Here is a 17,779-nt window from a genome sequence, read left to right on the forward strand (position 1 = left end):
ACACAGGGACATTTTATTTACCAAATATTCATCAAAAGAAAATATATCTCTGGACTGAATTACCGATCTGAGGTCACGCGGTGGGAAGGACTCTAGAATTCCATGGCTGCATGCTCTATTCCTTAGCAAAGAGCAACACTCCACTCGGCTAACAAATACGTGGTCGTTTCCCCTCAGGAAAAGGACCAGGACCAGAGAGAGAGAGAATGAAGTTCCTGATACGTGCCAGTGGCTGTGCCAAATGCTTGGCATGCACTGATTCACTGACTTCTCAGCAGCTGCTTTATGCCATCTTCCTGTTTTACAGATAAAGAAATGGAGGGTACTTACCTTGTCTAAGGTCACACTGCTAGTAAATAGATTGTAATGTCAATGTGTTCCGTTGACTTTTGGTTTTAATTAGGAGCATCCTGGTGTGTGCAATATCAAAACCAATGTCTTTTGTGGGTCATTTTTCAGCTATGTGAGATTTACTCAAACTCTGTGGATAGCCATTACTAAAATTCAACAAAAGAAAGCTACTTTTAGAAATCCTGCTCTTTTGGGCTTTCCCTAGACGGGACTATCCGTTGAAAGCCTACATGGAAAATCAGAGAAAAGTGCACAAACAACAAGTGTAGAAGTCAGTGAATTTTCATAAAACGAACACCCCACATAACCAGTACCCAATGATAGGTTATTGCCAGCCCCCCAAAGGCCCCCCCAAAGTCCCCTCTTGATTTCTAATAGCATAAATTCATTTTTGCTTTTTTTTTTAACTTTCTATAGCTGAATCATATTTTTATGTGCTCTAATATCTGGTTTATCACTGTTGTTGCCCCTGGCAGTTGTGCTGATTGACTTAACCACCCCAGAACCTGCAAATAGTTGTTAGCACCTTCTCTAGTGGGAAGAGAATTTGATTAAGTGAGGCAGATAAACAGAAGGTCATTTACATTTCTATGCGCTGCCCTTGAGTAGAAAGTAGGGGACACTTGACAGGTATGTTTCTGATATATACAGAACTATGTCAAAATTGTAGGTAGAATGACCCCTTCTATCAAATCTAAAATAAACTCACGTAAGCTGAGAGTAAAATGGTAGTTACCAGGGGTTGGGGTAAGGGAATTGGGAAGGTGTTGGTTAAAGGGTACTTAGTTTCAGATACACAAGGTGAGAAAGTCCCAGAGATCTACTGTAGAGTATGGTGCATATATTTAATACTGAATCATATATGAAAAATTTTAAAAGGGTAGATCTTATGTTAAATGTTATTATCACACACACACACACACACACACACACATACAACACACACACACAGTGGGAGGAAGGAAACTTTTAGGGCACCTGAGGTCTGTTACCACCTGGGGCACTGACTTCATAACTGCTGAAATCTGTTTCCAGGTTTTCAAACTATGAGCAGCAAGCTATTTGCGGCCAGGCTGAGGTTTCCCGTTAGCCTTTCCTGTCACCCTTCTCTGGATCTCTCCTTCTCAACGCCTCCCTGCTAACACACACACATTTCTACTGGATTTGCATGAAAAAAAAAATTGGGGAACTTGGAATATGGCCTACATATTAGCTGAAATAAAAAAATTATTAAAACAGAAAAAGGGGATCATAAAAAAGAATGTTATTCAACATTTCGATTCTGTACATACATATGCACACTTACACATATGCACAAAGTAGTTAGCATGGTGACCTCAGCTTGGCAAAATGTGACATTTTTATCATTGCAAACTTTTACTTCTCTGTAATTTTCTGATTTTTGTAATGCACCTATATTCCATCTATAAATGCAGTATTTACAAAATGTGCATAATACATAAAATATTTAGGATGATTTTGTATGTATTTTTCTCTTCTGCCTTCCCTGTGAGATTTGGTGTACTTTCTTCCCTCATTTTACAGAAAGAAATTTAGTCTCAGCAAACTCTGATAACTTGCCTGAGGTCACTCACTGAAGCAAGATGCAGGACCAGAACCAACCAGGCCTTTGGAGTGAATATTGCACAGCCTCTCTGTGCTAATAGCTGTATTAGGTGGGTCAGAAAAGGAAACAGGAGACTAAAGAAATGACAACATTTAAGAAAGCAATTACACAATTTCAAATAGAAAAGACCTGAGAGTAAGATATCACTATAAATGCAGCATTTTCAGGAATGCATGCATTTTTAACATGGAGCTAAATCTTCTTATTTCTTAGACCTGGATAGATATAGTCTTGCCAGAAATCTTGCTCTAATAATTTAACTTCTGACTTCTTAGCTAGTGCTTAAGGTAAATTAAATATAATCATACCTCTTCAATACCTGTCACGCAGACATGTTACGAGGATTAATGAGTAGTGAGTTGGAGTTTCTTTGAGAACAAGCTGTATGAATGCTGCATGTTATTACAGATTAGCGTTAAGTATAATTATCCATCCATTTTCTCTTCCTGTTTCTCAGGGTTCAATGCAATACCTACCAGATCTGCAGAAGGAAGTAAACCATCCTTTGCCACTCTTGTTGGAGTGAAAGAGGGAAAGAAGGGAAAAATAGAAGGGAGGTTGGTTCTCCTTCTTCCTCCTTCCCTCTGAAAATTCTTGACAAATAGGGTTGACCCCATGACCGTACACTGTTTCATTACCTGCCTGTTTCCCCTTGAGACTTGCTTCTGTGGAATTAAGCATTGTTTCTTTACAGAGCCATTTTTGTAAAACAGGAAACAGGACCAGCTTCTTAGGCATGCAACTTGTGCAATTGCACAGGCCCCACACTCAGAAGAGTCTTATAGTTACTGTCTTGAAACTCAAATAATTTTTATCTTATTTTAAGTGTTTTTTAAGTAGTCTGATGGGACAATGTGTAGTAGTATACTCCAATGGCCTTAGAGCCTTGGCTAATACACTGTGCTACCTTCTGCTACCTGCCTGCTTCCCTTGGACGTGTTCTCAGCCACCCATTTCCTTGACCCATGGCGCCCTGGGACTTACCCAGCATCCCTCTCCCTGCCCCCACCCATGACCACAGCTGACATCCATTTCTAGAGCGGGTCTGGCTGCAGGTGCAAAAAGTAGGACCTGTGTGCTTTGCAAAGTTTCAAGGGGGGCATAGTAGTAGTCATTTCTGCCCTGGCTTGGGATGGTTGTAACATGGTAGACAGTGGCCATGTCTTGGTGGGGGTGAGCCTCTTGTTCACCTCTGATCTGGGTATCTAGCATGTCCTAGTTCAGAGGTTGTAGTGCCCTTAGGTGTCATCTGTCTGTTGTGGATTGGCACACTGGAACTGTGAGGAAGGGAAATGGGTGGCTTTTCCAGAGCCTGACCCTAGCTAGGGCACAGCACACCAAGACAGCAACTGGCAGAGGGGCCCACCCAAGCCACTGGTGAGCTGTGTGTGTGTCCGAAGCCATAGGAGGCATGGCCTCCAGAGTCCTACGAGGGTCTGCACTCTCCCCTTGGTATCCCCATGCCTGGGGAAACATGACATTACAGAGTGAGTAAAACACACCACACCATTCATTAACTGGGCCAGAATAACATAAGATGTCGACAATAAAAAACACCTGGATGTGGAATATGTGAAAACTCTTTGCAATTTTTCTGTAAATTAACTATTTTAAATAAAAAATTTAAGGAAAAATAACATTACTATGACAGGTCAAGAAAGAAAGAAAGGAAAAAGTCAAGTCTGATGGGACAGTGGAATATACGCCAGTGTCCTTACAACTTCCTACTTTACTCCCTTTAAAGTACTTTTTCCTGCTTTTTGAACAAGGGGCCCTGCATTTTCATTTTGTACTGGATTCTGCAATTTATGTAACTGTTCCTGACTGTAAAAACCCTTGTTAAATATGCAATTCTTCTCTCTTCTTTCCTGTTTCTCCTCACCTCCCAATGCTAAGCCTTTGGGTTATTTTATGGCCATTAATAATTATACTCCTATGCCCTGGCTGGTTGGCTCAGTGGTAGAGTGTCGGCTTGGCGTGCAGGAGTCCCAGGTTTGATTCCCGGCCAGGGCACACAGGAGAAGCGCCCATATGCTTCTCCACCCCTCCCCCTCTCCTTCCTCTCTGTCTCTCTCGTCCCTTCCCGCAGCCAAGGCTCCACTGGAGCAAAATTGGCCCGGGCGCTGAGGATGGCTCTGTGGCCTCTGCCTCAGGCGCTAGAATGGCTCTGATTGCGGCAGAGAGACACCCCAATATGGGCAGAGCATCGCCCCCTGGTGACATGCTGGGTGGATCCTGGTCGGGCGCATGCGGGAGTCTGTCTGACTGCCTCCCCATTTCTAACTTCGGAAAAATAAAAAAATAAAAAAATTATACTCCTATGTATTGATCACCTACTAAGAACTAGCCGCCATACCAGACATTTTATATACTTTCTCTCATTTAATCCCTTTATAACCTTATGAGATAAATATTTGTATTACATTATAAGATGTAAGATTTGTATTACATTTTAAGATGTAAGAAATTACGGTCCAGGATCACACCGTGAGTGGTAGAAGAGAAAGTCAAAGTGTGTGAGTCTCACTGCAAAGCTGCTGATCTTTCCAGGATGCTAGAGTTGTTCCATCCCGCCTCTCTGTGCCCAAGCACTTGCAGGCTGCTTGGTCAAGCACTTTGGTTTTCATTCCTTCAAGTACTTAGTATCTGCTAGGTACTAAGCTCTGGATCTGGTGCTGGTGCTACAAAGTTATAATGTAAAGGTCAATCCTGAGCTGCATTGGACCTGTCCTTTGGCTGTACCCATAATCAGCAGGGGTTCAATGCCCCCAAAGTTAGCCCCCTCTGACATCTGTGCCTCCTCTCTTAGTTAATCTCCTCTATGATAAGAAGGCTCTAAAAATGGGACACAGAGTCTTGACTATGCATTAAGAATCTGGGAAGAAACAAATCCTCATTAACTTCAAAATGTAATATTTTTCACTTAAAAATATTTTGGCCTGTTCTGTCATGGTGCGGTGGATAAAGCATCAGCATGGAATGCTGAGGTCACTGGTTTGAAACCCTGGGCTTGCCTGGTCAAGGCACGTATGGGAGTTGATGCTTCCTGTTCCTCCCCTACTTCTCTCTTTCCCTCTCCATCTCTCTCCTCTCTAAAATGAATAAATAAATAAAAATCTCAGAAACAATATTTTGGCTGGCTAGAATTAAGAGAGGGCAGTGGAGTAAGGTTCTGTCATATCTATTGGCTTGTCACTGACATCTCAGTATTGCACCAGCACTGGGAGCACATATGTGCTTGTTCTATGTAATAGAGCAGAGATTTTCAACCTTTTCTTTTTTAATCTTGTGGCACAGATAAACTAATTACTAAAATTCTGTGGCACACCAAAAAAATGTATTTTTTGCCAATCTGACAAAAAAAAATGGGTATTCTTTGATGCATTTACACCAGACGACTATTGTCATATCGGCTGTTGTCATTTTTTGTTTTATTTGGCAGTCTAAAGGAAAAGAGGTCAGTGTCCCTGAATAAATAGTCAGGTACTGCATGGTTTTAAAATGCTTGCGTCACACCAGTGTGCCTCTTGCGGCACATCAGTAGAAAATTGCTATAATAGAGAATGAATGAGCTGTGGTGGTAACACTTAATTGGATCTTTACAAAGTCCTCTTCATTCTTCAGTGCTATTGCTGTTATAATTACTGTATTTTCTTTGTCAGAAATGAGGGGAAATCGGATCCCTTTTTTCCTCTCAGTGAAAAAAAAAAATGTATCCTCTCATTTTACAGTCATTCTGCATATCATTAATTCAAAAGGCTCTGAGCAAGTTGCTCATCCCCCACTGTCCTAAGGAATGGCTGATCTAAGTCACCACAGGCTGCGATATGGAGACACTAAGGTAGTAAAGACCAGCTAGTTGGGAACTGGTTGGACTTTTTCTTTTATGATAGGCTGGGAACGTGGATGGGAGCGTTCTGTCTCTTCAGAAAAACCTTCTTGGAAAAAGTGCTCTGTGGAAGGAAACAGAGGAGGCAGGGGGGTGTTTTGGATACACAAGAGAGTAAGTAAGGAGATTCTTTCATGTTGAAGCGGCATTGCAAAATTGAGGAAGAAAGCAGGCAAGGTGCAGGCACGTCTGGCTTGAATTGGGGTTTACTGAAAACACCTCAATTCTTGTCTGCACATTTTTGAGGAGTGTGAAAAAAAAGAGGAAGTCACCTCCAGTGGTTTTGTGGGGTTTTTAAAAGTATGACACACAGGATATTGACTTTTGACCCGTTTATCCTGAAGTGAACATATTTGGGGAATAAACAGAACACCTGTTCTTCGAAATGTGCATCTGGGACTTCAGGAATCATTCTTCTATTTATTCCCTCTTCGGCTTCAAGTGTGAACGCTCCACACATACATTTATTTAAATGATATTAAAAAGCTACATGGTCTCCCTAGAATTTCTTTATGCGCACATGAAAAATGTATTCTAAATCTGACAGAAGTGTGTGTCATCTTTTCTTCTTTATATAATTTCATACAAGATTTTTAATTTTATCAGTGCCTATTGCTTATATTCCAGAAAGGTTGGTAGAGTTCATTGGTGTCGTATATACAGGAGAATCTGACTGATTTTCATAATTGGCTGTAGCACCATTAATTCATTGTGCATTTATAAAGATTCATTCAGTGGTTGCTAACATGGGTTGTGTTTTTTTTTACGTCAGTAAGTATTAATTTAGACGCACAAATTTTTATTTCTTTTTTTTTTTTTTTTTTTTGCTTATGGAATGACATTTTGAGAACTTAAATTTAAAAAGAGGTTTGTTTTTTTTTTATCCAGCAAATATATGATCTTAAAAACAGTATTTTTTGAATAGTCCACTGAGAAATATCCCCAGAAAGTCTAGATTCCTACAACAACAAACCAGTGCCCCTGACTTGAATCAAAATGAAAATCTGCAGCCTTCACATCTGGCTCCACCTGAAAGTCCGGTTCAGAATTTCCCTGCGATCCTGGCAATTGCAGAGAAGTTTTAGCTTTGTTTAGTATAACAAGAGCTGCCAGACTCCCAGGCCAATAAACGTGTGCACAAAGAACTCCAGACAGTCCCCCATAGCCTGAGGTCTTATCAGGGAGACCTCATTTGGCTCTACTTAGGGGAGAGCTTCAGAGAAGGGGAAGAATAACCCATGCCTCTCACTTGTGCGGGTCAGTGTTTGCGGAATTAAAAGTTAATCCAGCAGGCACACATTCCGGGGAATGAATGAATGCGCAGCCTTCCAATGAAACTGTTAGCGCCCCCCCCCCCCCCCATTTTCGCCTGTTTCATTTAGAAGAAAAGCAAAATGAGCGAACGCTTTCCTCATTTCTCCTCTAGACGGCAAACACTCAGAAGTGACATCACGCACCCTAAACAGCCCCGAGATGACTAAGGCAGACAGAGCCTGAGAAAGCTCACTGCTCTGCCTTTAGATTTAGGACACATGCATGACGATGAGTTTATAAGGGATGATTCCCCGCCTCCTTCCTCAGGGGAAGTTTCTTGATAGATCACAGACACCTCATCCAGGCAGGGGGGGTGAAAACCTGGCACCAGCCATCCGGGCCAGAGAGCACCACGGTGATTTGTTCTCCTGGTGGAGAGAGCTGGAAGGAAGGATTCGGCGCGCAAATAATGAAGGAGCACGGGGCCACCTTCAGTAGCTCCGGGATCAGCAGCGGCAACGGTGACTCTGCTATGGACAGCCTGCAGCCGCTCCAGCCTAACTACATGTCTGTGTGTTTGTTTGCAGAAGAATCTTATCAAAAATTAGCAATGGAAACACTGGAGGAATTGGACTGGTGCTTAGACCAGTTAGAGACCATACAGACCTACCGCTCCGTCAGTGAGATGGCTTCTAACAAGGTAAGAGGGGACCGTTTTATTCATTCAAGTGGGACCGCGCACGGAGCTCCGGGCTCCCTGGCCCCTGCCTGCCGCAGAGGTGCACCCGGGACGCAGTTGTAAGAGTGGGTTTGTTGATCTGCTTCAGAAGATTCTGTTCCCAAGTGCCAAACTTGCTTTGTATCTTGATGCTTCAGGAAAGTTTAAAATCCTCAGCACGCTTTAATTTCCAGAAACCGAACTTTCTTCTTGATGTAGTTCAGAATAGATTTGAAAAGTGTTTATAAAGTGTACAAATCACTGAACACATGAAAATACATTTTTTAAAAACTATCAGGAAGATAAAATCTGAACGAATATACAGCATAAAATGTGTAAAATGTAGCATTACAATCAGGTGTTTTACATATATAATATATATATATATATATTTTTTTTTTAATGAGAAAATAATGTGCCCTCCATATATCGATGGAGGGAATGGTTTCCCCTGAAGTTTAATAAGTTCTGAAATTCTTCTCAGGACATTCTGAGATTTTTCTAACATTTATTTTTTTATGTTGGCATAATTTAAGATTAAAAAAAAGTAAATAATGTATAGTCTCCAAAAAAAGAAAGTTTGCTGCTTTTCTAAGTGTAGATTTGAAATCAAGTTTCACCCATGCTGCAAAGAAATGGTTTAAAATACAATCCCCAGACAAAACTTAGTATTGAAGATCTTTAATGGTCTATCATTATAGAATTTGTTTATTAACCTGGATTCAGACTGCTAACTGATGTAGTGAGAGTTGTTGTTTTTGCATATATTTTTCCCTTGAAGAGTGTAGGCGTGTATGTGCGTGAGTGATTATACATACACATATATAGAGATGGAAAGCCTTCACACTTTATCCTTATGAGCTCACATTTCCAGAATCCCTAATTATACTAGCCTGAGGTATTACTGTTTCATGGTTCCGGGACTAGGAAGAGATTTTTCTCCATACCTGCCAGCAGGCCCTTTCCAGCCCTGAGGTACACTAGTGAATGTGGGTCCCTCCTCCCTCTTTCTTGGAGTTAAAAGTATCACCTTCCTATCAAGGCTTGCTGGCTCCTGCTCAAAGGATCTGAGCAGAGGAAGCATTGCCTCTGTAGGAGGTCCTGCAGGAGGGGAGGGGAGATTCTTCTTTCTCCTGGTTTATCCCTTAATGAAAGGGCAACCCCTCCCCCCGTTTTTTTACACTTCAGTTCACATTCAAGTAAAAAAAAAGAAAGAAAACTTTTGAGGTTTAACTATTTAAATTGTTTTTCTCTGAAGTTCTCAATTGAAGGCTAAATCCTGGGTTTTTACAGGCTGTTGTAAATCTCGACTCACTGCTTTTCCATGAGAAGGGCTTAACTGCATAATTTCTCTAAACCGCCCTGTCCTCCATGTGCGAGCATTTTCATACAGGCTTTATTTAACCTTTGGAGCATCAACAGATACCCTGTTCTGTGTATTTTGTGACCACTGACACCCATACAAGATGTAGATCCAACTTCTGAGGGTAGTTTTTCAGCAGGTTTCACCATAAAAAAACACGCTGAACTTTCTTCTGGAATCACTAAGATAAAATAGGTAATTAACTCAGGGGGGCAAGGCGGGGGAAGGCTAGTCGTTGAGAAACTGCAGATTGCCCCTGTTTTTCATTTTGAGCATTGATGAGTTGTAGATTCCAGCTAGGTTTGTGTCTGGAGGGCTGAAGTTAAGCATTGTCTGTCTTACAAATTTATTTAAAATTTTTTATAGTCAGTTTCATAGTTAATAAGACTCTGAGACCAGAGAGACTGTGTCAGTCCGGCTAAGAATCCCAGTCACTTCAAGCTTCCGCTCCTCCTTTATGGTGTTGTGTGCAGGAAGCAATGAAAGTTGAATAGAGCTAACCCTAAAGAAAGGGCTAACCCTTACTTCAGTTCTCATGCAGTAAGGCATGCCGCCTCCCCTATTTTCTGAATCTGCAGGGGAAAGGTGGAAGGGCTGAGCAGTCAATGAGTGCATGAATAATGCCCAGCTGACAGCTAAAGTCAATTTCAATTTTTAAAAAAGATCTTTCTCTTTTTACTTAGCTCCCTTTACCCCCCCCCCCCTCCAAGTCCTGATTAGATCATTGTCTCAGGTAAAGTTTAATCCATGGCACATTAATATCATGTAATAAAACACAATACAATATAATATAATATGAATAGTTTTGTGGTCACCAAAAAGAAATTGACCAGTTAGAGATCTGTGGTAAAAATAAATTTCGAATTCAATTTTAAATGCTATTGAAATTATTGGAGCATTCCATCCTAGTTGCTGTTTAAAAATCTAGTCGTCATCATCATAATCATTCTCAGTACTGTGTAGTCTTTTGTTTAGTCGTCTTTTGCTTACCCTCACTAAAAAAATGAGCCATGGCAAATCTCAGAGGTACATACTTGACAGTAAGTGTGAGACGTTCTATAAAGTATGTGAAAAGCATCCTCCAAGAAGGAGGATGGGCTGTGGAGTCAAAAGATCATGCTTCACATCCTGTTCCTATAGTTTACTTGGCCAGCCTAACCCCTCTATGACTTAATTTTCTCATCTGTAAACCTACCTCACTAGGTTGCTGTGATTGACATAATGCATCTAAAGCACTCAGCAAAGCACCTGATGTGTAGTAAAAGTTTAATAATTGATAACTTATTAGTAGCATATACTACATCTTTGCAAAAAATTATGTGTCCCTAATTCTGAGCAGCTAAGTGACTACCGAATTTTTTTGCAGCCTCTGAACTTATTTAAGATGGGAGAGCAAGTGTTTCCCTTAAGTAGTGTTTGGAAATTTCCTATGTGCCCATCTATATGTAGCTGGTAGAGAGCTGACTGGGTCTAGTGGAGGAAAAGTAAGCAGTCTTCCATATTTACTTCATCTGGGTAGGGTTGGGTGGATTTTGTTGTTTTTTCCTAATCCTTTTATATTTTGAAGAAAACTGTGACTCAAAGATTGTAACTGGCTTTCCCAAGTGTGCTTTAGAGCCCAGAAAGTTAGATAAGGAACTGTTTCTGTGACTTATAAAAACATAGTCTTCTTGGCCTAAATTTCACTCAGTCTTTTATGCTGGCCACAGGCCAAATGGAACCCAGATTTATAAAGAAAGATGCAGGCAGGTAGGTTGATAGCATAGATTATTTTCCTCCAAGAATTACAACAAGATGGAATAAATTAAACAGGAGTTGTGTGAGGCAATGACATTGTTTTTCAAGATGAAAGGGTTGTCTAGTGATCCTTGTACTAGCAGCCCAAGTTCAGTTAGATGTGTTAGAGCTGTTTTCTTTAACGACAGATTGGTTTCGTAGATTTGTTCATTGATTTTGGAGTTTCAACTTTTTTTTGCCTCCTGAATTAGAAGAATTGTTTTATACTTCAGTGACATGCATCAGAGCATGAGTTCCTCAGTGGCAAAACAGTCAGATGTTTTGAAAACAGGATGCTTTGGTTCTGCATTACAAAAAAGAGGAACGGAAAAAGAAACAGTATAGAAAGGAAGAAACCAAATAGCCTCAGCAGGATCCCCAGCCCAACAGGCATAAACACTGACCTATCTTCCTGACCTTCACTGTGGCTCAGTTCCTGCCCTGTGTCACTGAAGCTGACTGAAGTCATTGGAGGAGGATAGGAGGAACGGCACAGCTGCCGTGAGGGTGACTAGAATTTCCTGTCTCCTTCCTGACAGATGCAGTCAGAAAAGTACAGAGTTGCAACAACAGTGGCTGAGGAAGGACCAAGACAGAACAATCCCAGTGAAGCATAGTTGTGACTGAGGAGAAAGAGGGCAGCTTTTACTGGGAAACGGTCGCCTAACATTTTCAGGTGAAAACAGGCAAAGGGATCATTCATACCCAGCACGCTGCAGGTTTTTTGAAAGATAAACATGCTCTGGTATTCATTAAGGATCTATGTTTAAGCAACTCCAAATTGTTCTAACTAGCACCCTCACTATCCTTTTCTTTCTAGACTAGTTTTGCTTTGGGGATATTCTATGTGTACTACACAGGTTTGAGCCCTAGCAGGAAATATCAATCCTGAATAATATCAGTACTTTCTTTGGACCGAAGCATCAGGACCTAGTACTTCAGTAAATGTTTGCTAAGAAAAACTATGAGGTAGGAACGTTGGATTGACAGTTCCTTTTCTCGGAAGGCATCATGAAATCAGCTACAGATACCATCACAGGGGAAGTGAGTCCCCCTGGCTGTGTAAATTCCTTTTTCTAGTTATTCAAGTGTGGTCCTACTGGAGTGTTGAGTGTAAAGGCCACTAATTGACTAGTTGTCTGTGCTCTTGGATGGGAAGGATAAAGGCATACATCTACCAATCTGTAACCACTTGGGACCCAAGCTGTACGACACTGGAATGTGATCATGGTAGACTGATTATGTTACCATGGAACGGAACCAGAATGTTACTGGTGGAGTTAGACGGAACCTCAGTTCAAACACCTCAGTTCTTGAGTTTGGCTGAGAAAGAATTTAGAGCCAAGGACATCAATTGAAGGAAAAACTCTATTTAGAAAGTTACACAGGTAGAAAGAAGTGAGCCAGCTGGGCTGCCTGGGCTCAGCAAACAAGTAACAGAAGCAAAAGAAGGGTCCTTGGAGCTTAGGAGAAAGAAAGGCAGAGGTACTGAGCCTGGGGAAAGGCGTGGTATGCTCCAGGGAGACAGAACACGTGTTGGGTCCTCAGTCCCGAGGAACTTTATCCTGGAGGCCTCAAGGAAGAATTTTAATAAACTATTCACCAGCTTTCTAGGTGTGTCATTCAGGGTTGTGAGCTATAATGATTGTTCAGTGCCAGAGAAAGTGGTCATTCGTCATTGCAGCTGGTCCTGATGTCAGCCATGGCGTTGCCCTTCCTGGCCTTGCTGCTTTTCTGGGCCTGGAGCTAAAACACAACTGAGGCCTAGATTTTATCTTTAATGTGACCAAAACTCTGTGTTCATGGTCAACAGACCTGAAACTTGGCTCCTGCAATTATTTGATGCCAGTCAGAACCCTGTTGTGTTGATGGCTTAATGCATAAGTGAGTAGTCATGCAAAGGCTTGTATGGGAGTCATATGCGGTTATTCTTAAGCCCCCTCGTTCCTCCTCTAAGGGGGTCTACCACCTGGCTAGCAACATGCCCGGGGAGGGAAGGAAAGGCGAGGGTCCAAACCACATACATGACAAGCGATATGCTACAGGAATAAAGGATACCCTGGGAATGAGGTTCTTATTTTCCCAATTTTGCCCATTGCTAGGCACCTGGGGCTTCTCACCCTGATGACCTTTCCTACCTGGTTTATTGTCTTCTGTCTGCTCATTCTTGTCTAACTGCCTACCACAATTACCCTAAATTTGACTGAGTCATTATGTATCTAACTGAATAATCAGTAAGTATGCGAAACATTGGATCCAGCAGAACTGAAAGAATATAGATCTTATTCATCAAATTCACCTTAGAACTCTGTCAAGAAGGTGATAAGCAGGTGACCAATTATCGAAAGGTATTAATTCCACTTTTGCCTAAAATTAAGTGATATAATTAGTGCAGTACCACCTTTAGGGCAAGTGGTGTCCTTTTCCTGGGCCCCGTAATTTAAAAGAGCCCTAGCCTGCTCTTCCTCCCACTGCACTCTGCTCCAGGAGGGGAGGCACCTGCCAGCTCAAGGGAGCCCGTGTTCCCCACTCCAGACCACATTGCATTCATTTGACCCCCACATTCTCTGAGTGATTTTGAACCCACTTTGGAGGGCTGAACAGGCTTTTTCCTGGGTGTGATGCAGGGTATACACCCTAAGAGTAGCAAAGAGACTGCATTTAGTTGGGGCAGTTGTGCAGAAGGAACTTGGACATGGCTGTGGCAGAGCCTATTCAAAGGCCCACACACTTGGTCTCTGCTGGTGGTAGGACATGAGGAAAGAAGGGGCAGGCCATGATCCAGGAACTAGATCCTGCCTGATCCTTTCCTGTCCTGTTTTAGGAGTTGAGAAATTCTAAATTTGATTTGGCCTTCCAAGCTGTCTGTCAAGGTAGAAGGGAGCTCAATGTAAATCTTTACATATTTACACTTATGGTTTGTGGCCCCACAAATGTTAGATGTGACCCTGGACCAGAGGGCAGAAGAGAATGAAAATCAGTTCTGAAAGCCAAATGGGGGACTCATACATATTTTGCTCTTACTTTTTTTTCTTTATTGTTCAGATTTATATAAAACTGGAAGCAGCAAAGTGAGAACAGCCTGAGAAATAAGCCATGAGTTGAGTTCTAGCTCGGCCTCAATTTAGGTGTATTATCTTTAAAAAAATTTTTTTTTCCATTGATTTGAGAGAGAGAGACAAAGGGGGGAGAGAGAGATTGAGAGAGGAGAAGGGAGAGAAAGAGAGAGGCATCAACTTATTGTTCCACTTAGTTGTTCCATTTAGTTGTGCATTCATTGATTGCTTCTCATACATGCCCTGACCAGCGATCAAACCCCCGACCTTGGTGTGCCAGGTTGATGCCTTATCCACTGATCCTGGTCCTAAATGTATTATCTTAATCAATTTAGTCATTTTGAATCTTTTCCTTATCTACAAAACAAAATAGAGAAGACTATCTCCATGGTCTCCTTCAATTTTTACATTCATTGATAGAACAATAATAGTAAAAATCCACCTACTATTACAGGCATTTATTGTGTGCAGACATTGTGCTAAGCTCCTTGCCTATATTCTGCCATTAATACTTACAGCAACCCTTTGAAATAGGTAATATTGTCCCCATTTTACAAATGAGCAAAGTGAGGCTTAGAGACTTAAAATAAATTGCCTAAGGTAAAGAAGAGAGTCAGGATTCACATCCAGGGCCATTTGACTCACCATCAGTGATCTCAATGGGATGATAAATATAAAGATATTTATTTAATATCTCTTATAAGGGGATTTGTGTCATGGTTTCTGGGAGGATGTACAGAATTTCTTCAACTCTGGCCATCTTTAGTTAAGTCTGCAATTACCATATTTTGGACTCTACTAGACCAACAATTAATCACCTCAAGCTCAGTCTTTTTGATGGGAAACAGTATCCATTAACATAGAAGAGGAGGAAGAATGCCCATAGTTATAGAAAATGATTATAAAACACTCATAAAACTGCAAATAACAATATTAAACTAATCCACTGCTTATTGTGGATCAGTATGCTAAATTCGAGGCTATTTATTTCCCAAAATTCTGAATTGTGGCCTGTATGGCCAGTAGCCGCGCTGTGGTGGCCATGCTCTTGCAGGTTCTCATTGAATGTGATGTAGACAGATGGTAGAGAAAGAGTGGAGCTGAAAACTGGTAGGCCATTCATTCCTTTTACTCTAGCTTTGTACCCGGCCAGTGTGCAAACAGAAAAACACCGAGGGCTCCAAAACCCACTCATTCAGCACTCACAAAGCTACTGACACATCTGAGTTTTCCTAGAATCAAAGGCCCCCACCAGCTCGGTCACCTCTTGTTCCCCATCTCCTTCTCTCTGCACAAACTGGCTTCTCCTTCCGCACCCCGCCATCTTGGCTTCTTTTTCAACACTCTTCCTCCCTGCTCTCATTCTGCAAAAACATGGCCTACTTCCTCTCCTTTCTCCTTCTTTCTTAAAACTTTTTTGTCTTGAAAACCCGTCCTCCAGCACACATTAGCATAACAAAGCCCCTCCCAAGCAGGAAGGTAATTAGCTGTTTCATGTGGGCAGTGGCCATTTTTAACAATAAAAGTGAGCAAAATCAAATAACACAAATTTTACAAACTTATTTGCCCAGCATGGCCTAAGATAAAGTTTTGTTTAAAGGATCTTAACCTACCCCAAATTCTCTTCCCCCACCCCTCTAACAGTCAAAATGAAAAGAAAATGGACAGAGGCTAATCTACTGACAAATTCTTTTTTTTACTATCATTCAGATAATCAGGACAATTTCATCATAAACTATGTCTTTTCCAATGCATGCAACATGACCATAAAATAGAGGAGTGATGCTTCTTCAGTAGCCATAATTAATATAGAGAATTCCCTAGAAGTATCATGTAGACTGTCTTTCTTGGACTTCGTCTTTAAACAAAGATAAAAGAGAAGATTAAGTTGTTGATTCTTTATCTGGCATTATTTCAGTTACTTTTTCTAAGATAAAATTGAGTTGTATTATTGAGAGTATAATGCAGTAATCTAAGTTTGAGTGTTATATAAAAATAAAAACAAAAACAAAAAGATCTTGAAAGGTGTCTAGTGCTTTGTAATAAATTTGATTTATATTTTACTTAATTTTTATATTTTGCATTGGTATTTACAACACTATTTTCTTCACTGAATTCTGATTAATTTAGTCCAATCTTTTTAGCCAACTCATTTAAAGTCCCCAAGTGAACAAATCTCTAAAAAACAAGCAGGAATGAAGTGAGGGAACATTATCTTTGATTGCTGCACCTCTGGCTAGCTGACAAGGCTAGCACCTCTGGCTTTCTTCTGCTATCATATATTCTCAAAATCTGATAAATTAGTCATTTTAAGGGGAACCTTTCTCTCCCCTTTAAAAAAATCAGATGATGACGTTTAGAGTGTCAAATATAATTCTAGAACAATAGAAATTTGAAAAGTAGAATTCCAATATATTAATGAAAAAAATATCTGTTTTACATTTCTTTGTTGCCTTTTTTTTTTCTTTTAAAATATGTCTCAGCCTAAAAGGCTCCCAAAATCTATGCCACTATTATCTATGAAAGAAAAGCCAAGGGTGGAGTTAATGCTTCCAAAATGTTTTACTTCTAAGTATGTGTGCTCAGCAAGTGGAGAGCTCGGTTCCTTGGAAGCCAGGACCTACCTAATCAGAAAGTGCCAGGGCAAACTTGTGTCACATTCGATAGATTCACACTCTCTGCCATTTGGTAGTGTGCATCCCTGCACATCCCTTTACTTAAGCATTATTCAAGGACCGGCCAGACTCTGTCTTGCCCATTGGTACGTGATACTTCACCTCAACTGCTGCTAAACTGTTTAGTCTGTTGGACATTTACTGTAACTTCCTTTGTTTGATTTACTTTAAAGCAGCCAAGCATTTCCACAAAGAAAGGACTGTTAAGTTATTTAGAAATGAAGAAGACAGTAAAACTCCTGTTTCTTTTGTTTTTGTCTTGGGAAGTGCCTGATAATCATTTTCTCTTTAGGAAGTGTCTGAGAATCTTTTTCTTTCTATGGAGTAGAGTTTAAAAGCTTTAAATAACACAATCCTGTTCATCAGTCAAATGTTTCTTCTGCTAACTAATTGCAATTTTAAAATATACCACTTTTAAAACATAAAGCCTTCATAGATGAGTGAAAGTTTAGTGAATTTAAAGAAAATTTATCTTCATGGTTCAATTTCATCTCTTTGTTGTTGTTTGTTAGCTATTCAAAATATGACAATCTTAAAAAATGACCATTAAAAACTTTAAATGGCTAAGTTTCTTTCACTCCTGCTAACAGCATAGTACATAATGTTATAACCGTTAGCAATTACCAAAATGAAATTTGAGTACAGATAGGCAGTAAAAAATGATTAATACAATTTTTAAAATTTAGATTTTGGATGAGGGGTTCTGGCATTTGATATCTGAAAAGATAATTTTTTTTTTTTTTAAAGGATGGCACAGTCTGGATTCTCCAACTAGGCTACCTTTTTTTTTTTTAATATTTTATTTATTGATTTTTTTTTTTAGAGAGAGAGGAGTGAGAGAGAGAGACAGAGAGAGAGACAGAGAGAGAGAGAGAAGGGGCAGGAGCAGGAAGCATCAACTCCCATATGTGCCTTGACCAGGCAAGCCCAAAGTTTCGAACCGGTGACCTCAGTGTTCCAGGTCGACGCTTTATCCCACTGCACCACCACAGGTCAGGCTGAAAAGATAAATTTTAAATAGTTATTTTGGAAAGAAAATATAAAGAAGTTTAAATATCTTTCCAACTGCA

General features: G+C 40.5%; 1 protein-coding gene across 6 annotated transcripts in view; it reads left to right on the forward strand.

Moving 5' to 3' along the window:
- PDE4B (phosphodiesterase 4B) overlaps positions 1-17,779 on the forward strand; it is a 523,623-nt gene that overhangs the window by 470,614 nt on the left and 35,230 nt on the right. For 5 of the 6 annotated variants that reach the window (XM_066376496.1, XM_066376497.1, XM_066376499.1 and 2 more), the window contains one exon: positions 7,709-7,821. In XM_066376496.1, the coding sequence (XP_066232593.1) occupies positions 7,709-7,821 (113 nt within the window). Of the gene's footprint in view, positions 1-7,052; positions 7,125-7,708; positions 7,822-17,779 lie in introns of those variants that run through there. The other variant, XM_066376498.1, reaches the window with a different exon arrangement.

Source organism: Saccopteryx leptura, chromosome 3 (genome assembly GCF_036850995.1).
Source record: "Saccopteryx leptura isolate mSacLep1 chromosome 3, mSacLep1_pri_phased_curated, whole genome shotgun sequence".
NCBI classification, from domain to species: domain Eukaryota; kingdom Metazoa; phylum Chordata; class Mammalia; order Chiroptera; family Emballonuridae; genus Saccopteryx; species Saccopteryx leptura.